General features: G+C 41.0%; 1 protein-coding gene across 4 annotated transcripts; it reads right to left on the reverse strand.

The window, feature by feature from the left end:
- Positions 1–737: 737 nt before the first annotated feature.
- rassf8b (Ras association domain family member 8b) lies at positions 738–22,471 on the reverse strand. Of its 4 annotated transcripts, XM_020043004.2 has the most exons (6): positions 16,933–16,961; positions 16,658–16,795; positions 9,017–9,190; positions 6,543–7,462; positions 5,305–5,434; positions 738–5,084 (listed from the first exon to the last, which is right to left on the reverse strand). In XM_020043004.2, exons 3-6 carry the CDS (start codon positions 9,126–9,128, stop codon positions 4,969–4,971), a joined length of 1,278 nt encoding a protein of 425 aa, XP_019898563.2. In that variant the 5' UTR covers positions 9,129–9,190; positions 16,658–16,795; positions 16,933–16,961; the 3' UTR covers positions 738–4,968. The 4 variants fall into 4 exon arrangements, with proteins under 4 accessions (XP_019898563.2, XP_010862496.2, XP_034146008.1 ...); XM_010864194.3 differs by lacking the exons at positions 16,658–16,795; positions 16,933–16,961 and adding an exon at positions 22,223–22,471; XM_034290117.1 differs by lacking the exons at positions 16,658–16,795; positions 16,933–16,961 and adding an exon at positions 12,294–12,312.
- Positions 22,472–23,865: the final 1,394 nt, after the last annotated feature.

A 23,865-nucleotide genomic window follows, 5' to 3' on the forward strand; every position in this document is an offset into this window, starting at 1 on the left:
ATATAGCACTTGCAAGGAAAGGGAGGGAGTCAGTAGGCTGAAGAAGGGATAAGGGGACAGGGTCATGTGGGCAGGTTGTCAAACATCACTAGTCACAGGGTTTCATCCTAAGAGTGTGAAAAGGCGCTTGTGTAATTCTATATGAGTGGGATCAGGGCACTCGCTAAAGTAAATGAGGATTGGATGGAATCTTGTTTTTTTTTTTAAAGTGTCTCAGGGGTCTGCAGAGATTAAAGAGGAAGGAACAAGGAGGGCTGAGAAGACAGAGAACAGTTAACTCACTATGCGGAGACATCACAGCAACATAAATCAATGCTTTCAGAGCCTGTAGATCACTTCAGTGGCAGTTAAAAAAAAAGTTTAGTAGATGTCCTTTGAATCTTTGTGTATCACACATCACGTGGGTAGGGAGTGTGCACCCTGTCGGAACCAGTTGGCTTTGTCCTAAGGCGGTCCAGGGGCTTGTACTATTGCAAATTCGTCTCACTGCTTTTTCAGAAAAAATTGCTGTATTTTCTGTCAAATTAAGCATAGAAATGCATGAACAAGTAAATAAAAAAGGTCTTAGCAGAGTTCTTTCCCACCGATTTATTCCCAAAATGTAACCTCACACTAGCCACCACTATGGGAAACATTACCAATAATTACTTTATTATTAATGGCCATCAGAACATTTAATTGCGGTCAAGAAATTGAAATGTTGACCTGGCTATAAAAGAAAAGAATAACAAAAAAAGTTGTTCATACCTGTCTAGATTTATTAAGCATTTCATAACAGCTTACAATGATGCCATCCATATACTGCATGTGGCAATGTCATTTATCTTAGATGTTTGTGGAGAATATGAATTAGTTCATGTCATTCTCATATGTGACAGCTCCATTCAACAGAGGTTGGCAGTTCCCTTCCAATCATTCACTCTGTACTTGTTTCCAGGAAACACTGTAAGCTTAGTACAAGGGTTTGATTCAATCCATAGTGCTGAAGGTCTGCATTGTATTCTGATTAAATACAAATTGCATACCAAGACACTGGGAGACGTTTTCCGAGAAATGGGAGAGAGAAAAAAAAGGAAAAGTGTCAAGCTTGCTATAGAACTGAACTTCAGCAATACTGATTGAAAAAAGCACCTAGACTAAAGAGCATGTTCACGGGAGACTCCATTGAACACGTTTCTTAGCAGGAGACAAGGCTCAGGCTGTCTGGGAAACTTTAATCATAGGCATCATGTTAACAACAACCACCTCTTAAGACTGAGAACCCATGCTCAAGTGGGTGCAAAATTTAACAACAATTCTAATAGAAACATAATGCATAGCGTAGATTAGATTTAAGATTTTAATTTGCATCTTTGGGCTTGTATTGACAGGTTGTGCCAAAGAAGCACCAAATCGGGGGCACTTTTTAGGGCAAAAACCCATACGTGTTAACAGTTTGCATTTCAGTATCCTTGACATCATATGTGAGTGAATTAACTGATCTAGGCCCAAGACATGACACAGTAAAAGTCAGATAGAGGCATGCAGTGACAGACACCGTGTGGAAGAATGTAATACACATTACACTTTCACCATATGCCTCTGGTCATTTAAACAATAGAAAAAGCTCAATGAAACCAAGCCATCAGTGCATGCACCAATCGGTCCATAAAGTAGCAGTATAGAAAAAAAAAGTGAAGTAATCTTAGTACAACTATTGTCTTTGTAAGCATTGTGCATTATTTAAAATTACTTTTTAAAATATTCTATACTATAATGTAGTGATTATTTACAGTTTTTCAGTAAGGCATGCTAATAGTCTCTGCTGTGTACATTGTTAAGAGCCATGGTTTTAGTAGGTTACAGTTCTGACACAGCTCAACCTTCATTTGGCAACGCCGGACATCAATAATACTGAGCGAAACAAGCATTTAGTCTGAGTGTGGTGTGCGTCCATGAATAGACCTAGAGACACATTCAGTTGTACAACCTATTGCCAGAGACATTCAGAGTCCAATATCATTACAAATCCTTCACTATTAAAGTGGAGGCAGAGAAAGTGGCCCCCTTAAAACTATTTACAGAGCATGTTCTGTTTTAACAAATTAGGTACATTTAGACTGACTGCTACATACCACATTGTCTAACTTGCTTTGGTTCATGTGAGACATCTTTTAATTTCATAAAAACGATTAGCCATGTAAGACAATTCATTTGTAACCTCCTAAAGAACAGTTCTTCATGAGGTTAAAATGATAGAGAGAGAAAACAAGACATGATCTTTAAAAAGAAAAATCGTACATGCTTTGTAAAATGTCAACAGACTTCCAAAGTAAAAGTGCACAGATAAACTTAGAGCATACTGAAAGATTCCAAGTGATGAAAGTGAGTAACCACAGAAATTGCATAATGTAACATTTTTGCATGCATCATCCCCATATGATATCAATACTGAGAGAGCTTAGCTAAATGGTTTGTGTGATGGATTCTGACACTCAATGGCCAGCCATAGTCCAGATTATTTTCTATTGCCATCTAATCCCAACAAAGTTAATAATAAAAAATAATGATGCACAATTTCACAAAGGTGTATTTGATTCCTGGAGCATAGCTGCCATGACTATCTGCCATCTTAACAGCCTTTACTTTTCTTGAAGTACATCTGAACAGAAATATACTTGTATAAATAAGGCATTTGGATATGACTATGCTATACACTTCAGGTCTCACACTAGGTTGCCCATATTAGTAAAAAATTAAATGTCTCCCTTCTCAGTGTGCAAATTACAGATCAGCGGGGAGGGGGGGCGGGGAGGGGGGGTGTGCAGGAATGAGACATGAGCCCCCTTAAATACAGCAAACAGTTTAAAAAGCTGTGATTTATGTTGTTCTAAATTTCAAAAATAAAAGCTTCCAAAAAAAAAAAGACACCCCACGCCCCCACCACCAACACCTCTAGCCTGCCCTTGGCCTCCATGCCAGGCGAATCCCTCTTCTTGGATCCACTTTTACACTACAAAATAATTAGTCAGCTATAGGCTTCAGTTAATCCATACAGATGCGTTTACATTCACCAAATAATATAAGTGCACACTGCACCATTTGGAGGTTGGAATTATTTAGTTTGACCCTCAGATTACAACATTACGACTGGTCATGTTGAACCCCCCCCCACCTTATAACACATGACCATCTGATTTTGTGCCCTTAAGACCTTTTCAACTAAACTCTGGTCTGATCTCAGATAGATCATTAGTTGCAGCATCTGGATTTCCTTTGGGTCGTCCAGGGCCAGAAACAACAGTTAAACTAAGAAGAATTCACTATTTTAAGACGGTTCCTCACCCTGAAATCAGTGTGTGGGCCAAGAAAAAATGTATCTGCAGATTTCTGAGGTATGAAATGTAGGATTTTTTGTTAGCTGTCTAGCGTAATTTCACATAAATGTAATCTTTGGGCCGGTGTTTTTACTAAAATGCTATCATTATGTAATGCAAAATTTTCTGGCCATAGGACTCCTTACAGGGGCGAGGAACCATTTAAAAAGTTGTTTAATAGTTAGTCTCCATTAAAGGGATATTTCTTTATTTTGTCATTTTGTATGAATTCCTACTTAACCAAAGTCAGACAAAATATTGTATTCCTTTTGTTTCTCTGCATGCAGTTTTAAGAAAGTTGTAGATTGTAGCATTTTGTTGGATCAGCCCTACTGCTTAAAGTCTTTGGTAGACACTACCTGGCTCCTTAGTGAACCAGAGGACAAAATGCTTTTAACTACTCAAAAGTGGTTGCACAATCAACATTGGTGCTGTGGGACAGAATTCCCCAAGTTCAAGCCACCTGGTCTCCTGGCTCTGTTGCAGATTCAGACACCCCTTGTGCCTCCGCAGTGTCTAACTGCACAAGTATCTCCTCAGTACATTCAGGTTCCAATTAAACAGGGATGTTGAGGAACCTGATGTCATCCCATACAGTAGATCACTGGTGTTGAACCGGTTCCACGCAGGGCCGTGTGTCTGTAGGTTTTTGCTCTCCCCTTGTACTTGATGAATTAGGTCACTAATTGGTTAGGTTCTACCCTCACCTGGTTGTTTAGGTCTGAACTGGGAAGCACATTTATGGAAAAACCAAAAACCAGCATACTCTAGGCCCTCAGCGGAATCGGTTTGACACCCGTGCACTAGATGGTAACATTAGCACGATAATGTGAATGACAATATGGTACAGTAGAAGTAGAATTTCTTTGGATCATCAGTACCACATTCATAAAATACTGAGTATAACCATAAATGACAAACCAGCTTTTGAGCAGTTAGAATAACTTTTTTCTTCTGGTTCGGAGGAGGCAGCTAATGTCCACTAAAGACATCCAGCGGGGGTACTAAGCAAGCCAAATGCTACAAATTACTTCAAACTGCATCCAGAGATGGCAATTCATCTTTTGGATTTTGGGTAGTAACGAAATTATCCAAAATCACAAACAAATAGAACTATCCCTTTAATTGTCATGGTGTTCTGCACTTCACAATTCCATTAGTTGGCCATTTGATAAACACAGATTGCTAAGTGGTTTTAATACCATATTTTGTAAAATCTAGCCAGTCCTTGTAGATCATTGAGAGTAAATACTGAAGTGCACAGAGGTAGGGGTAAAACAGTGACATTCTGTTTGAAAACAGGCCTTCTGTACATTAAACATTCATGATCGATAGCAAAGGATATGGTTGAGTTCTTCAGCTGTCGGCCACTTCTGCCGAAATGAGGCAAATATACGCAGCTTCTGTCTTGACAAAACAACATTGGGGGTCTTCCGTGTTCTTATGGGAGAGGGAGGTCAAAGTTCAGCTAGTACAAAGGAATAAGAACTTTGTGGCAGGACAGGCTGGAGGTTAAATGGAGATGATAAGGAGTGGATCCTCAAAGGAAGAAGTCGCCTTAACTCACGCAGAGTGCCATTGATGGTTGCCAGCAGGAGGTAAAGGTCAGGGGTCAGACATAAATGCCTTCAGGGTTGAGGCCTGAAGACACTGGGCTCTGCAGAGCCCGGAGGTCACTGGGGAGAAGACGGGAGGAGCCCAGTCGTTTCAGTGAGCCTGACTGAATGTCTGCAGAACGGAGGGAGGATGAAGGCACAATATGAAAACTTGTACTCAGTTTGAAGTTTCTGAGTAGATTTTGAACTGTGGCATTTTTTAAATGTAAATAAATCTCTTCACGGAAAAACATGGTGGGTGTACCGAACGTATCCGCTAGGAGGCAGTGTTGTATAACGCAACAAACGGCCGAGCCAAGAGTCAGCAAAAACATTATTATGCTTGGGGGTACCTGCATTGTTTCCCTCATCATTGGGCTGGGCTGGTAGCACGGTGACCTTGGTGCCAGTCTGCTGGATGAACTGTTGAAGGTTCACCTGCCTGAGCTCCTTGGTCAGCTGCTCCAACTCGTGCTCCTTTTCCTTAAACAATCAATCAACAGAAGTTGTTCAACTCACCTGCAATTCCCTCCGTACCCACCTGTGGGTTTCTACACACTGATTCAGACTACAAGAAATGGTATAGCTTCATTATAATGTTTAGAATATTTATTTCCTCCCTCTTGGGGCATTTCCTGCTAAATACATTTAAAGATATTGGTATGGAAATATTGCACGGAAAACCGTTAAATAAGACAGTTATTGTAACATATTCTGCAGGTGGTGAAACCCATTTATGTCATCCGTCATTTTACTGCTCAGCTAAGAAAATGTTGGTCCTAGGAAAAAAGTAACTTAAATCTAGTCGGGGGAAGTAGATCTGTTGTTATTTTCAGGCCAACTTGCATTGATCAATTGCATTGATTAATTACCCAATGCTATGTGGTCTACAAACCCTGAAAGTAAACATTACATCATGGAGACTAATTACAGAGGACTCCAAAATGTTCCAAAAAAAGAAATGGTCTGTATTCAATCAAACACTCTAACCTCAAAAACAATACTCTACGCAAGCAATGCGATACTGTGATTAGATTTTAAAAGGCTGGGTAAATCAATCTGAATTCAATACAGCTCTGACAGCACCCCTTTTACCTTGTCTTTTAGAAAAGCTCAGAGTGCCTTTATAGAGCTGAATGCCAAAACATGCAACATTTAAAGGTCCTCAGTATTTACCTATTTTACCTAGCATGTGAAAATCATGTCTTCATCTCTAGAAAATATTTGTTTTAAACAAAACACCATGTGAAAATCATGTCTTCATCTCTAGAAAACACTCTGTTTCATTAACATTTTTAACTTTGTGTGGACCTAGAATGAAAAAAAGAACTGTTGTGTGGCTGCACAAAGCTAACATAGCAATGCGGCTAAACAAATGATACCATGCATTCCTAAACACAACCTAGGCTGGAGGTTCTTAGGATTTGGTATGTTGAAGCTAACTATTAAGTTCTTTGGAACTTTTGAGCTGGCAAATGAGGCTGAATTTTTGTGACATCTGGACAGTGCAATCAACGGAAAAACCACTAAGAAAAGGAAAGTCCAAAACAAGCGCCAGGACATTCACAGGCAGTCATCATTAAAATCTCACCTGTAGTTTCTTGCTGGACTGTCCCAGTGAGCGCTCCACAGCCCTGCAGCTGCTCTCTAGCCACATCGTGTGCTGAGCCTGCTGCTCTAGCTCCGCCCTCACCTTCCCCAGCTGGACCCGGGCCTCTTCCTCGTCCACCTGCCTGCTCTGCTCCGCCTCCTGCTCCAGGCCGGCCTCCATGCTCTGGATTCGGCTCAGGTACTCCCCCAGCCGGGCCTCGCATTCTCTCACCCGTCCGGTCAGCTCCTGGAGCTGGTCCCTCAACTGCCGCTCGCTCTCCTGCTCGATCTGCAGTTCGTTCTGCCAGAACTCCTCCTCCGACATCTCTACCTCATTCCTCCGGAGCTGCTGCTCCAGACGTACCAGCTCCTCGTCTGGTGTGAAGCTGCAATCCTGACCCTCGACGGAAACGCCGCTGCCATCGCAGCCCCGTAGCTCTGCCTCGCAGCCTTGCAGTCGACTCTCCAGGTGCTGGAGCTTGTCCTTCTGCAGCCGGACCAGGCGCGCCAGCTCGCGGGACGGACTGGGCGGCACGGACGCCACGCTCTTGCCCTGCTGCTGCTGCCTGGTTTCAGTGTCTCTGCCCTTCCCGAAGATATCCCTCAGGCTCTTGGCCCCGCCCGTAAAGGTGAGGGACTTGCGCTTGGGCTCCCGGCGCTTGAGTGAGCGGTCATACGCCGACGGGCGCAGCTTGGACAGTGGGGGTAGGCTCTGGCGGTAGAGGCCACGCTCCGGTACGCGGGCCGACCCGTCGGAGTTGGGGCGTTCACTGAGGGAGGGTCCTGTGCGCTGGAGGACCAGCTGCACGTCGCTGGCATACTGGCCCCACTTGTTGAGGGACACTACTGGGTTCTCATGTGGTGCTAGGTGGCGCTCCGTCTCCCTCCATTTCTCGATCAACGTGTACCTGCCAGTACGCCCTGGGATAAAGACAATAATGGTTTGGCTAATTGTTTTACTTCGTTTAGAGCTCTACAAAAGAAGTGTAATAATGATTGTTTTGGTATTTCATCCTCACGTATTTCAAGCCCTCTCTGGAAGAGTGGGCACAATACCTGGCAGCACATGATACAGGCCAGTGGTTAGACTACACGCAATAAAAGCAGGACAGCGTTAATCCACCAATGACGAGTCACAGTTCTCCCCTCCTGCATTCAGAAACCCAGCTCCAAACCAAATCTGAACTCTTTACCTTAGTTCAGTACAGGGAAACCCATTCACAATAACCCTCCCACTTGCTTTTAGACATAGTTTAGTGGGTTAGCCCGGTAGAGTTTTCAGAATAATAGGTCGTTTTTTCCAGGAAGAACCCAACAGGAAGAGCAGCTGCTTGCTTGGCAGCTAATGGGGATCCTACAAAAAAATACAATACTGAAGAGGAACAATTTCTCTATGAGCAGTTTTTAGTTTCCATTCATGCTAGGCTTGGAGTAAGGATAAATAAAACTCCTCCAGACAGGAATAAGTGTCTGTGTGTTCTCTATGTATTCTTTTGCAGATAGGAGCACAAGCAACAGTCCTTTATTAAACAGCAGGGACCCCATGAAAGGAACACATTTTTCACTTCAGCTGAATCAGACCTTTCACACCAAAGTGTCCTGGGCCGGACAAAAGACTGAAAACATACAAAAGAGGCTCTGGGCCATAACTCCTGTACTGAAGAATTTAACTCTCAGTCCCACAATAATACATATGTTTATGCATGGATGGAATGGAATAACATGTACAAAGCTAAATACCTCATTCTTATTTTCTAATGCAACACTTACACAACCTATAGTATTTTCTCTCAAAGCAATCTAGTGCGATGACCGTATGAACGTAGTGAGACCAATCCACAGTCCCCTTCTTGATGTCATGGTCTGGGTAAATAATGGGACATATCCACCAATACAAAGAGAGGAATAGGCACCCCCAACTTGTCCTTTCTAGGGTACTCCGGTATGATCTCAACCACAATGTATCCAAAATGCTAAACTCTGACATCACACACCACTGGAAAAAACTAAACTGTCAACAACTTAGAACAATATTTCTGAAAGAACAACATATATACACACATATATATATGCATACATATTCACATATACACACATATATATACATACATACATACATATAGACATATATACATACATATACACATATATATATACACACACACACATACATACGTACATACATACACTCACTTTTTGGAACTCTAGAATACGTTTGTGTCTCATCTCATCAGATTTCAGAACAAACAAAAGTTGGCTAACATTATCTTAAGCAACATAATATGTATCTTTGTAAGACTAGCTAACGTCTTTATCTATATATTCTTGCTTTTTTTTCAGAGCTCAAAACCTTCCTCGAGATATCACTCCTCTGTCACAACGACAAGTTTTGAATGCAGGATTACATCCACAGAAAGCTTTAGGGGACAGTTCACTTATGTTTGCTGTCAAATATAATGTACTGTATTGACTCACCAATGGCCTGGGCCAGAGCGATGACCACCTCCTGGCATGTGGTGAGCTCTGTGACACCACATACGATCCGCTGCACTCCGTCCACCCACACTTTCAGCTCCATGGCTCTCATCGAGGGGGCGCTGTCATTCCTCCTGCACACAAGGGGGCACTACAAAGGTTCTGTTCAGCATTCTGTAAAACAAATTAAAAAGCTGGATTTACCACATAGCTTTGGGAGTTCAATGTTTATCAAAATGTTCACAATCACTGTAAAACAACTCACAAACGATGCATAATGATTAATACTCTTCAGTAGACCTAGCCTATATAGTTTCTAATAAACATTAAATCAGAGGTTATAAGAAATTCAAGGATTACTCCAATGTTAGGGACATTTTGTTTTCATCCAAAATCCTAATTTAGAGTACGGACAAACAAACTTTTAAAATATGCCTATGATAAATGGTCTTAATTAGATGAGACAGTTGAGAACCAATTCTTATTTTCAATAACTTATTGGCATCTTGTAGAAATCAAGCAAACAAAAAGCATTATCATGGATGTTAAAGAGTCCCAAATTCAAATCTAAGATGTCTTGATCAAACTCTATCACAGCCCATTTGTTAAAACCAAATATTACAGGTATCCCTGACAGTGGAAAGTCAGGCTCAACACCCTACATTTATGCAGTGACAAATTTCTTCAATGGTAATTGTTTAATTTTACATCCAAACTTTTGGGAATGCAAAATACTTAAAAAAACAATTCATTATTTACAGTTGGTGCATACAGTGGGAACTTCTAAATGTTGACAGACCAAAAGTTTTTGTATTATAATTTTTCTAAAATGCTCTAACAAAGTCTACAAAAACACTTCTATGGACAGTAGGTGAAGTCAGTTGTGGGACTTGAAAAATGTACATTCCAGGGCTCAGTTTCTCAAAAGCCTTTAGCCTCAAAGCCATAAAGGGAAATACTGAAAATGTGTCTAACTGTGGCTAAATCCCTCTAACACGTTGTTGGTCTGTGAATAAAAAGCCCTCCAACTCAAAGAGAGCGAGGGACAGCTAAAGCGAGACTTACGTCAAAAGGCCATACTGCTCCCATCTGTGTCCAATAAAAAAATGTTTTACTCTAAACCCAGGCCATTTACATGAATGGCGGCCACAGCAACCACAATTCTGGTTCTGAAAAAAGCAACAATATTTCTGGAAAACACTCGAACTTATAGATCTAAATTACGCAAGCCCAGAGATTTACCATTTCATTCTGTTTGTTGAAACAGAGCTCCTTTTTCTGTCTCTAAGGCCACATCCAACAAGAGCGGTTCCATTTGGTAATGCCTACGGGAAAGCTTTCTCTGGTCTCTTGCATGAGAAGCCCTTCAAACTGCTGACACAAGCACCTCAGCTGAAAGGCACTCATTACAAACCTGGCAATGCAGCAGGCAGACGCAACGGTGCAGATCTGAACTGCCAGCCTCCCGGGCCAGTGAAAACACAGATGTCCAGCATTTCGGCGTCATTTTTTATTTCTCTCTCGTAGAGGCCATCAGTTTTGTCCCGTTATGCACTTTTTGATCATTAACTCGACTCTCGAATGACACGAGGCACAAACAGTCCCCTCGTCTCTATGAGCCCCGATATCTCCATCACACCTGCTGCCAGCCACACAACAATTTCCTGTCATGTCTGCTCTGGTCTGACAGCATCCTGCCGCGTGTGTCCCTCCAGGCCACATCTGGTTACTGTGGCATTCCCTGACTAAGGCAGTCATTCAGACACACCACATCTACAAGCCTTTAGACACCCCCGGGGCTTTGCTGTGTTCTACCGGGAACTGGCAGAGTGATTTGTAACTGAAAACAGTTACTGCAGAATCCCCAGGCAAAAGCTGCCTGGTAAATGGCTGTGAAGGAGACCATTCCCATGTTTCACACACCTTGGGGGAAGGAGGCTGCCAGGTGTTAAATGTTTGCATGGAAATTATATTTGGGGATTGTATTGTATAATGCATTGTAGTGATTTGGTGAACCCCTAATGTATTCAATTCCATTCTTCAAACAGCTGATTAATTGATAAAAATACACTTACGCACTCATGCGGTATGGATAGTGAGTGCATTCATTTCATACTTTTTAATATAATTTTCACATCTGATATCAGCAGCATGGAACCCTTGGACATTAGTTCTTTATTACATTTTATATTTGTTAAGGGTAAATATCAAAACTAATGGTTGCTGGGTGGAACAAGTATAATGTCATCAGACTCAGAAAAAAACCTCTCCAAATTGGCCTGTTAGAAAACATCTGTCTTCAACAGAAAATTAACTGTGGATGCCTCATGCTAAATTTCAATAAACAATGTGAAATGCACTGTAATTTATCATCACTATGCTACATTCCCTGACATAAATGGCACAATATTGCTAATCAAATACTAAGTCTAACATTTAACATACAATCTAATATTGATTTAGTTACTTGCATGTGTTAATGTAACGACCGTAGATGTACCTGTAATGACTAGTTAAACATCCTCCAGTTGGCTGAGAAAAGCCTCATCTACAAATCCAAACTTGTAGACTGGATTTAACTTGAGATCTCCCCACTTGCCAAGTGAATAATGGCCTATTCCACTTTAATAATACACTGCAAAAAAAATTGCGAATGGAACAAAACAATTTAACTATATTTGAGGAGATATAATCTGCCAATGTAAATAAAGTGAAATAATCTGCCAATGTAACAAGAAACATTACACAATATTCAAGGCATATTTTCTGAACACCAAGCGGTATAATCTAGCTTGCTAAGAAAAATATACCACATTTTAAGGATGGTAGGGGTTTTTAACCTGAACATAAGATAAATATACTTGCTAAGCCATATATGTTTTGCAGTGTACCGGTAGCATTGACACTTGACATGGTTCCGACCAGAGTTGCACCAAAAGACCAATGTGCCTTAAGTCCAAGAGGACTTGGTAAGGACACATCTATGAAAATGTGTATTGAAACCCCTCTATCCTAAAACTATCATCATATCCCTATTAGTATTGGGAATTCATACACAACCAGATGCAAGCACAACCTGAAGAGACCTGATAACTGGAGCTGTATCTAGCATACTTGACATAAACTAGACCAGACATGTAGCTGGTGTGAGCATTGCAAAAGTAATGTACACATAGCGTACATGTCGTTCAATCATTGTATCTACTCTGTTTTGGTATCACCACATTCTAGTGATACCAAAAAAACTTTTAGTCATCAGTAGAGAATTTGTACTTACCATATACAAACCTACCATGGCTCCAATCTAAAAAGGCAATTGATTGTATTCCAAGATGTCACTAAAGCCAAGTCTGAATGTTCTTTGGTAATTCCAGAGCCAGAGCACATGGCCAAGGCCTGCCTTTTCTGACAGCTGAGGGGCTACAGTGGCAATCTGTTTACCCAGGGAGTGTGGCTATGTGAGTGTATGATATAGACTTCACTGAACCTGGATCTAAACTTAGGGTTCCGTTTAGCCTGGCCTTCTCTGCAACCTAACCAGGGGAGGGGAAGGACTCTGCTGCACAGTAAGTTCAAAGAGGGGTAGTAAGTATGCTGATTACCAGCAAAAAAAAATCTAATATCCAAAATGAACTTATTGGAAGAGTAAAAAAGATTTTCCATTATTATTATTATTGAGGATAATTGGACTCTATAGAAATAGACATTCACATATTGATTTGTGCACAACATTTGTTGCCATTTTCATAAGGCAAAGCACATTAGTATTGCATATACACTCACCTAAAGGATTATTAGGAACACCATACTAATACTGTGTTTGACCCCCTTTCGCCTTCAGAACTGCCTTAATTCTACGTGGCATTGATTCAACAAGGTGCTGAAAGCATTCTTTAGGAATGTTGGCCCATATTGATAGGATAGCATCTTGCAGTTGATGGAGATTTGTGGGATACACATCCAGGGCACGAAGTTCCCGTTCCACCACATCCCAAAGATGCTATATTGGGTTGAGATCTGGTGACTGTGGGGGCCATTTCAGTACAGTGTACTCATTGTCATGTTCAAGAAACCAATTTGAAATGATTTGAGCTTTGTGACATGGTGCATTATCCTGCTGGAAGTAGCCATCAGAGGATGGGTACATGGTGGTCATAAAGGGATGGACATGGTCAGAAACAATGCTCAGGAAGGCTGTGGCATTTAAACGATGTCCAATTGGCACTAAGGGGCCTAAAGTGTGCCAAGAAAACATCCCCCACACCATTACACCACCACCACCAGCCTGCATAGTGGTAACAAGGCATGATGGATCCATGTTCTCATTCTGTTTACGCCAAATTCTACCATCTGAATATCTCAACAGAAATCGAGACTCATCAGACCAGGCAACATTCTTCCAGTCTTCAACTGTCCAATTTTGGTGAGCTCGTGCAAATTGTAGCCTCTTTTTCCAATTTCTAGTGGAGATGAGTGGTACCCGGTGGGGTCTTCTGCTGTTGTAGCCCATCCGCCTCAAGGTTGTGCGTGTTGTGGCTTCCCAAATGCTTTGCTGCATACCTCGGTTGTAACGAGTGGTTATTTCAGTCAAAGTTGCTCTTCTATCAGCTTGAATCAGTCGGCCCATTCTCCTCTGACCTCTAGCATCAACAAGGCATTTTCGCCCACAGGACTGCCGCATACTGGAAGTTTTTCCCTTTTCATACCATTCTTTGTAAACCCTAGAAATGGTTGTGCGTGAAAATCCCAGTAACTGAGCTGATTGTGAAATACTCAGACCGGCCACTCTGGCACCAACAACCATGCCATGCTCAAAATTGCTTAAATCACCTTTCTTTCCCATTCTGACATTCAGTTTGGAGTTCAGGAGATTGTCTTGACCAGGACCACACCCCTAAATGCATTGAAGCAACTGCCATGCCATGTGATTGGTTGATTAGATAATTGCATTAATGAGAAATTGAAAAGGTGTTCCTAATAATCCTTTAGGTGAGTGTATACACTAGGCACCACACCCTAACAAGTATAGTAAACAAGGCCTGCACCACACCCTAACAAGTATAGTAAACAAGGCCAGTACCACACCCTAACAAGAATAGTAAACAAGGCCAGCACCACACCCTAACAAGTATAGTAAACAAGGCCAGCACCACACCCTAACAAGAATAGTAAACAAGGCCAGCACCACACCCTAACAAGAATAGTAAACAAGGCCAGCACCACACCCTAACAAGTATAGTAAACATGGCCAGCACCACACCCTAACAAGTATAGTAACAAGGCCAACAGCATACCCTAACAAGTATAGTAAACAAGGCCAGCACCACACCCTAACAAGTATAGAAAACAAGGCCAGCACCACACCCTAACAAGTATAGAAAACAAGGCCAGCACCACACCCTAACAAGTATAGTAAACAAGGCCAGCATCACACCCTAACAAGTATAGTAAACAAGGCCAGCATCACACCCTAACAAGTATAGTAACAAGGCCAACTGCATACCCTAACAAGTATAGTAAACAAGGCCAGCACCACACCCTAACAAGTATAGTAACAAGGCCAGAACCATACCCTAACAATAGGCCTGCCATGTATGACAAATTAATTTCAGTATATATTTTCCAAGAGAATGTTGATAAGTATATCATAAAAATCTAAGCATTCTTCAGTAAAAGTTACTAGAATACAACCCGAGGACAAGCAAACAAAATGTGGGTATTGTGCAAGCATTGGAGGCGAAGATATGATACAACGGACTATTATCCATTACCTCTACAACTGTTCTGCATGTCACGTTACAAGGCTAAAAGTTATTTGCAGAAATGCCTATTTCCGAATTATTTTTATTTTTTTAAAGAAATACCCACAAAATATGAGTTCATCCAGTCACCCAATTCAGGTGCATGTGGTATTTATTTTTTCCCTCAAAAACATTCTAGATGTTACATTGGAGGCATTCACAGTGGCGGGGGGCTTAATATTTCAAACTGCATAGAGCATGCTGATGAGGGGACAACCCACATAGGTAATGCTGGATGACTGGATGCAAACAATCCCTTGCCATAGCAACTGGCCCCAGGCTTTGTAAAGGCCCAAACAAAACTGACTAAATTGGTTGGCACAGTCCTGGAAAACAACAAACATCCACTGGCAATTAGGAAACAATACATGCTTCAGTTGTTTTCCTGCAACATGGTCAGAGTGAGGCCAAAAGTGGTTAGCTGAAGGTTGTCTGAATAGTGTTCTTTTCTTGAAGAAATACTGGCAAATGAATTGCCACACAAGGCAGGAAAGCAGTGGTTGGCCAGCAGATGACATTGAACATGAAGACATCATGTTCAATGTCGTCATGATGCATTTTTAACAATTTATGACCAATACACAGTCATGACAAACAAGATTCTAGCCCACTTCATAGACACATTTGCAGAACTGATCAAAATCAATGCTCCATTTTCTGGGCTGATCGTGTGGTCTTGGTGTGAGGATTCCGTGCCAGAAGATATTTCTGGTAATTCTAACAAAGATGAAATTCAGCATTCTCATTATGTTTAAAGAAAATCATATCAAAGGAGGCCAATTTAAGCACCTTTTAACTATAGACACGCCCCCTGGAAGATCCTGAGATCTATCAACCTCATGTTACAGACAACATTTTGGTGTTATTATACTCCTTAGTGTCTTCCCATTTATTAAATCACCAACAGATGAGAGATACCTTCGAATCCATTTTCCCTATCCACCATGTTGATCATTGACATCACAGAGCTGGAGGTAAACAAACTGAAAAACAGAGCGGCAGGAAGGCTGGCAGCCCGCACAGTGTCTCTCGTTCCAAACATAAACACTGTGCAGATCAACTCTACTCAGTTTTCATACATATTCAATCTGTCACTGCATCTAGTGCTCCTTTGTGTTTCAACATCTCCATCATTGTTCTAGTCCCCCAAAAAAGTGGGTCCTGCCTGAATGATTACAGACCTGTCACACTAACCTCTTCATTATGAAAACATTTGAGTACCTGGTCCTTAAACATCTCAAAACAAGCACTGGTCTCAAAACCCATCCTTTTAATGTTGAATTAATGATGTATTGAATTGCGGAATAAACCATATTTTGGAGAATTCTAGAAGTATATCTTCAAGTTGTTGCCCATATCATGTACACGTTAATGGATTACTGGGTCTGACAGGGCATGCAATCCTGCCAGTCCTAGCTAGCACACTAATAGAGTATGGTGCATAGTAAATTGTAAATTGTACCTTTAACTTTTGAAACACAGCACAGTAAATTGTACCTTTAACTTTTGAAACACAGCACAGACTTCCCCCGCTTTCTGCCTGTTTAAAAATTAAATTAATGGGACTTAATCTATTGCCAGTAGACGGATCCCCAGGCAGCCAAAATCACTTTCATGGTGACAAAGGTTACAGTAATGAAGCAGGCAAGGACCCAGTTCTGTCGCTCAGGCTGGCGGCAGATAGCAGGCATGGCAGAGGAGTTCCAAGGATGGGCATGAATATAACAATATCACAGACCATTCCCCAAATACGATTTGATTTCCCCAAACACTGAAAGTGTCAGGGTGTGCTTAGTGCTTAACATTTCTTACAGTGCCGGAAACTTGAGCCTAGACTGACCTTTCCAGCGGTGTATGTTGCCAGTGTTGGTCTGCTAATGCCCTTAAAAGAGTTACGGAGGAAGGGAGGTACAAATCCAGATTCTCAGTTGAGTCGAAGTGGCTTCACTACCATCAAAGGTTTAAAGCCGTTCGGTTTCTAAAAAAGGCATGCAAAGGATTAAAAAAATAATAATACTGCCAGCTGACTGTTGACGGAACAACTAGGTTTAACGGACGGGCAATTTGTTATCGTTTTGGAAATCAGTGGCCGTATTGGTGGCAGAGTTATTTTACCTCAGCTAGATAGTTGTCAATTAGTGCTAAAGACCGGGTTGTTTGCACAGTCGAATGTAGCGCTGTCGCACAGTTTGTGGGGCAGAGGGATGATCTTACAATGGGACAAAGGGAGGTGTGCAAACTTCTAACCAATCACTGAACGCAAAATTGAGCAAAATGAAATTAAGCCCGAAAATATATCAGGTGCTCTAACTGCTGAAATCCACAAACTCTCCCCCAAAACAAAGCAAATTCAGGCAATCCATGCAGAAAGGGTGAAAAAACACCCAATTTCAAGTGTAAGTAGAAATTCATTATTAAGCATCCCTGGTCTTTCAGCGACACAAGCATTCTTGTGAAGCAGCTGTTATCTTCTCCTAACATTCATCAAAGTTCTCCAAGGAAGAAGAGAGTTCTCCGACATCAGAACTACATGAACCACACAGCATATAACACACCATGTGTGTCATCTCCATAATAATATAGGATATCCCTGGTTGACCACATGAATGCCACACTGGCTGAAATATGAAAAATACTGCTGTGGTGCATAATTGTCCGAAACACCTCCGCACTCCTAATCATGTATGGAAAAAAAAATACCCCAAACGGTGTTTTACAGTGGATCGTCCCTTTAACAATTTCTCCTATGCAGAACTTTTCACCTGACTAGACTTTTTAATAATGGGGTATTGAGCCAAGCTTGAAATTGTGGTAATAACCCCAAATTAGCCTTCACCTGTGGTAAACGAAATGACTGAGGCACACTGAGAGCTGTCTGTTTTGATGGACTCAGGGGAGGTTATTAGCGGTAGGTATTTAGCCTTACGCTATTAGAAGTCAGTAGCCTAATTCATACCATTAAAAAAAGTCCCCCAGTGAGATGAATGAGATAACAATTTACTGTGCCCTTGTGGTTACCATTTCCTGATCTCATTCAGAGCTGGAAATGACTGAACAAATGATGCACCTACAATCATTTGACCACTTAGCTTTCAATCTATTGTTGGAAGAAATTAACTTGCAAATCAATTCTATTATATAGACTTCTAAAGCAAGAAAAAATAAATACCTTCCCTAATAGGCACTTTCTTGCAAGACCAAAGAATGCTTAAACAAGCGCATTCGAGTGTGGGATGGTTGGGACTTTCAGTGTTTCAGGCTATTCTTACTTGTCCAGAGACAAAAGACAACTTTAAAGAGAGAGATTTTTTAAAAAGAGGCAATTTACAAAAGACAATTTATAAAAGATAACTTCCCATGAAGATTGTAATAACTGATCCAAAAGATAACATAAGCACACGCTTTGAACCTTGTTCCCCAACTTACTTTGAACCTTGTGTCTGGAAGGCATGATGGAGTATATCATGGAGGTCAAAGGAGACATGTTGTATGCTATAAAAGCAATATTTTGGGGTATATACTTTGCTTTTGTATAACCTTGTACTCACTGAATATTGTTGAGACATCGAGTAACAAGACAGGTTGTTGTTCCATGTTTAGCTCAGACTGTTCATCTTTAGTAAACCCACAACAGTTTAGCCTTTTTCCAATTATTTGATCAATCTTAAAGAAAAGCATTTTTAAACCTACACACACGGACAAATCTTACTTTAATGGGTCACATGCTAAATCCCCTAACTCAGGGATGCACGGCAAATTAGTTTTTTCTTCTCACTCCCTGTGAGTGCAGCCTCAAAAGTTTAATGTAAGCAGCTTGGGGAAAGCAATAAGCCGTTAACCCCGAAAGAAGAGAAGCTTATATTGACAACAGGGGGCAGAGAAAGCCAGTAGCCATAGCCTGCAACAAGTTACCTGGGGGGTAACTAGTGTTAAATATCTCTTTTCAAGGCATTAAATATTTATGTGAATATTACATATACATTAGGCTATTCATATGTTGTTATTCTAAAGCGCTATATGTATAAGAAGGATTTGACAAGCAGGCAAAAACATGTGCAGTTGGATAAGATGAATAAGAGACTTTTACGCCAGTGTGAGAGGCAGGGTTGAACAACTCCTTTCTGGCTCAAGGGCCACACTGGATCTGGTTTTTCAGTTTTCTTAGTTGAAGACCTGGTGCATAAATCCTCTAAACATGATTGTATCTAATCATCAGCCTAGCAAATAATTAGCAGTTGTTTGGAGAGTGTGCCCTTTGTTTCCATATTCTTTTTTAAAAAGGCAACTTTCAGCTATGCACACTGAGCTAAAATTATATGTATTTTAAGAATTAACTTTAATTACATCTTAGGTCCTGGTAGGCCACCTGTAATTACAGCCCAGGGTATGCAGTACAGTGACACTCTTGCTATATTTGGGTTCATCAAGAGGATGGTTTCCCTGTAGTGACTATTAAAAAATATATTTAAAAGATAATAATACATGAATTAACGGAAGCATGAATGTGCATTCAATCGCATCTGATGTCTGTAAGGAGACATCACAGTGTACAAACATGCCAGCTATGTCCCAATATGCAAACCAATCAAAGAGGCAAATGGTCAGAACAAGGTCACATTAGAGTCATAACTCAATGGGGCAGACATGAGAAGAATGTGCAGGGACTTAAACTATTATTGAGCCGCGCCACAAACACTGATGAATCCCTCCCTCCTCCTCGCATATTTCAAGGTCGACAACCCGGTGCTCCAGGTGAGAACCCCGCTGCTGATGTGGAAAGAAGCCTCGCACCCTTCGCAGGCAAGGTAAGTAGTTCAATCATCATGCTCACCTGCCAGGCTGCTGCCCCTGACACCCTCACAGCATGTTAACTACTTATCAGGAGTGGTCACTGACATCCAGCCTTTCCCTTTCCAATGGAACCCCATCTGCTTCTTAAAATTGACTACTTTTCCGGGACCCAAACATGCCAAGGTGGCCTGTTCCAGTAACTACCATCCAACGGCACCTAGTTAATCATGAAGTGTTTTCAGAGGCCAATCACCATCCAACACACCATCACCACTGGCCTCAGAGCTACAAATGACCTCATCAATGCACTGCCCACCGCCGCATCAAGATCTGGGAATGAGGAGCACCTGGGATGCAGTTCATCACAAGACAGTTCGTCTTTCACCACCACAGGGCCCCTGACAGCTCACCGTGAAATCTGAAGCCCCGGGGGGCCGGACCCAGGCATGACTTCCAGGGTTGTCCCCAGTTGTTAAGGGTGGGCAACCTCAACACAGCCCCCCACCACCACCACCACCAAAGGTTCACCCAAGACCGCGGGGCGGTGTACTCAACACATTCATTAAGAATGCGGGTGACACAATGGAGACTTGAGCCACACCAGGGTGTTGCCAAGTGAACAACCTCTGCCTCAAAGTCAAAAGATGGCCAGCTCTTTGAAGGGCGGTGAGGTCAGTGCAACACGCGGTGCGACACACCATCAGAGGCCCACCGCCTGTCCTCCGGGATACTTTCCACACACGACGCAGAAAAGAAAAAAAGCCATCAAAAACGCTTCTATCCCCAGGCCATCATACTGTTAAACTAACAGCATATCTTCCCTGCAACTTAAACTGCACTCTCCATGGACACTCACGGACCCTGTGGACTCACGCATACTCTCCCTCAACATACACACTGTCAAATACACATTCAATCTACAATGCTGTACCATTTCCATTGTGAGCACTGGTCATTTTCCATCTGGCGTTATTATGGGTTTATTAGATTTTTGGATTTCCGAACGTGTACTTTCGCATTGTTTAAATCGCTTCAACATTAGTTGCTTTATTTAACCAAATTCACTGTTTTAGGAGCAAAGACATTTCACTGCATTTTACAACATCTACGGTAACATGTGACTTATAACACGGCTTTTACACTTCATTTTAATAAATTGGATAAATGATTATATAGAGCCACAAGGGGCGACAAGGCCGAAAGTGCTGGGGAGTGAACTCTAAATAAAGTGGCCAGTGACCTGTCCTTGGCCAGTGCTGGTCCATAAAAATGTGGTACATCTATGTTCCAAAGTCACCTAGCCCTGGTTTTAACGATCAATGCATTGTAGCAACCACGCTCTCAGCCAGAAAGAGTTGCAAACAGTAGATACTGGGTGATCAGAAATTACTAATGTGTTTAGAAAGAACTAGAGGGGAAATCCAATTCTGGGCAAGAATTGAAAAGACTAGCACTTAGTTAGATGTCATATTTCACTGTTGCTGACGAATTAAGCCACTCCACCCATATTGGACTTACAATGGCTCATTTCCTATGATTATGTTCATTTGGTATGTCAGCATTACTGTGAACTAACAACCTCTCTGTCTTGCCTTTCCAAGAAAACGTTTTACAGTCTATACCTCATTGATTAGTATATTCAATTAAAAAAAGTCTTGAACCCCAAGTGACAAAATAAAAACTCCTATAATGTCTAATAGCGCCATATACAGACATCATATGAGGTAACATGAGGAAATATGTGCATGAATGTTTAGGAAGTGTGTCAATATTTTTTCAGTAGTCTGTACATGCAGTGGTTGGTGTTGTGTTTGATTCCATATTGTACCTGGGACACTTCATTGAATAAACGGTTTCTCTAAATGTCCCTGGCAAGATTCTCAATAACAATTCAAACCCGTTACATAAACTCAGATTGGAGGTTCCATTCAAGCAACCAGTGTGTTCACCTGAATGTTTTCATCCCCACTGTACAAATTGCAGAATGCTGAAATAAACCAGGAAGATTAGTGTTACACAGAACTTCCACATGGGTTGGAGCATTTCAGAAGATTGCTTATTTTTGGCCTAATAAAACATTTTAGCTCTTTAATGTTATATAATTGTCATGACACCGTTTGTAAAGGACAGTACACCCCCCCCCCCAACACAGTTTTATGAATTCCAAATTCCAAAGACATTAACAGTGCCAAAGAATTCTCTCTGCAACCAGTCCAGAGAGTCTAGAGGTTTCTTGGCTACACACTTACTCAGGGGGCCCTACACTGTAGGCTATTTAATTAGGGAAATCAATTCCCTTATCCCATTTGGCAAACAAAATATTTCTTGTTGGAACCAAATATATATATTTGAGGTCACTTAAAATATGTGAATGGGTGTATATTTATCCGGGAAGAAATAACACACATGGTTTAACCAATATGGATGAAAATACACTGGCTTTAACACAGGCAATGTCACATTTCCAGCAATAGGCACCTTCAACCTTCATAAAACCTAGAGTTACGGGCAAAATGCAGTTTTTTCCCCCCCCTTGCTCTAAATGCCTCTGTACTGCGTAGTAGCCTGTATGATGGTTGAAGCAGTGGCTGCGCTTGTTGCAAAATCCCTTTACCTCGTTCCAGCCGCAGTCCTCCGGCTAAAAGTGTATGAGAAACTCCCGTTTTTCACAGGTCCCACTCTGAATTCTCTCATTTATTCCGGTAAAGATAGCTTAATTCCTCTCTGCGGGTTATTTTCTCAAATAAATCAAAGGTTTATAAACAGAACAAATAGGCTACCACATCAAAGTTTACACTTTGCATGTCCACGCGTGTACAGTGCAATCCTCCGTAGGACATCAAAATTAGATTCCAGCTCTGATTTGTTGGCAACCACAAACGACCGCGGAGTACTGCTTCCGGGAAATTCCTTTAGCCTTAACAATAAAGGTCCGTATTTGTTTTATAACAACCATAGTGAAATCTGAATGTATTTTGTTTATCTTGAATTAAGCATATTACAGCTACAATGTTGAACTGAACAAAAAAATATATATTAATGTGTTTCCATGACATTGCGTGACCGTCTAATAAACAGAGTCGTAAAATTCTGTCTGCAAATGATCTAGGGTCTTCAAGTCAATGCAATAGTCAAAGGTTGAACAGGGACTAATTACTGTTTTGTCTTAATTACACTAAAGGGCCATGTTTCCAAATCCCTGGTACAAAAACAAAAACGTGCACCCCTTGGGGTCCCCAGGACTAGGATTAGGAAACACTGCAATAGGGGCTTGGAAATACAACAAAATTGCATATGTGAGCAAATATTTAGTAGAAATTCAAGTTGCCCTTTATTATCATTTTACCAAACATACTTGGATAGACAACAAAATTGTCATTAGCAAGTAAATCCCATCAAGAATCGCTAGCAATACTAGCGTTGTCTAGCAATAACTCAATGGACTCCCCTTAATATTAACTAGCTAGTAACATAAACTGCATCTAAAATCTATTTGATGACATCAAAATTATGATAAAAGTTTAACCTGCAAATTGTTTGCCTACTTTTAAAAGTGATATAATGTACTTTAAGACTTAGCAATGCACTTTAGAACCTTTAAAGGGAGGTTTAAGTAGAATTCTCAGCTGGACAATTGATGCAAAAGGAATGTTCAAATCAGTTTTGTGACGACACAAAACTATAAAGAAATAAGAATATTTACTAATACAGCCTTCTTAAAAGTATATTTCATCTTCTCATCAGTGTACTTATAGTTAAATTAGGTGGCCAAAGAATATGGGCTTAACTTACTTATGCAGGTGCCCTCTTTACATAGAGCCTCTGAGAAGATCTATCTTTTTGGTCACACTATCCAATATGTTGTTGCAAAATAAAAAAATATGTATTACATTTTATTACAATAAACTGTGGCTTGGGGGTGTGCTGTCCAGAGACATCCAAATTGCATAACATAAATAGCAATGCGAGGATCATTATCTATCACACTTACAAAAGTGCAAAGGGGTCTGTCAAAGTAGGATTCATGGATTTATTCATATTTACTAAGCAGTTTCAATGAAGACTTTTATTTTGATATCATTTATCAGAATAAGATGGTATGTCTTAATGTTCCCAGAATTACAGATCTCTCAGAACTCAAGCTTGTAGAACATCTCAATTGCAAACTCCTTGTTTTGTTTCTCATTGTCTCCTTTTTAAAACCCATTGGAGAACAAGGTCAGAAGGGAGGAGCATTGGAATTTCTCATCCAATGAG

This window comes from Esox lucius, chromosome 23 (assembly GCF_011004845.1).
Source record: "Esox lucius isolate fEsoLuc1 chromosome 23, fEsoLuc1.pri, whole genome shotgun sequence".
Classification (NCBI taxonomy): Eukaryota; Metazoa; Chordata; class Actinopteri; order Esociformes; family Esocidae; genus Esox; species Esox lucius.

What these genes read in the sequence shown, in the direction of transcription:
- rassf8b (XM_010864194.3), bottom strand. Translation starts at nt 9,128, where the DNA reads ATGAGAGCCATGGAGCTGAAAGTGTGGGTGGACGGAGTGCAGCGGATC. An exon ending in AGTCCAGCAAGAAACTACAG is followed by an intron (nt 5,435 to 6,542) that starts GTGAGATTTTAA and finishes TGATTGTTTAAG; the next exon opens with GAAAAGGAGCACGAGTTGGA. An exon ending in TGATGAGGGAAACAATGCAG is followed by an intron (nt 5,085 to 5,304) that starts GTACCCCCAAGC and finishes TCCGTTCTGCAG; the next exon opens with ACATTCAGTCAGGCTCACTG.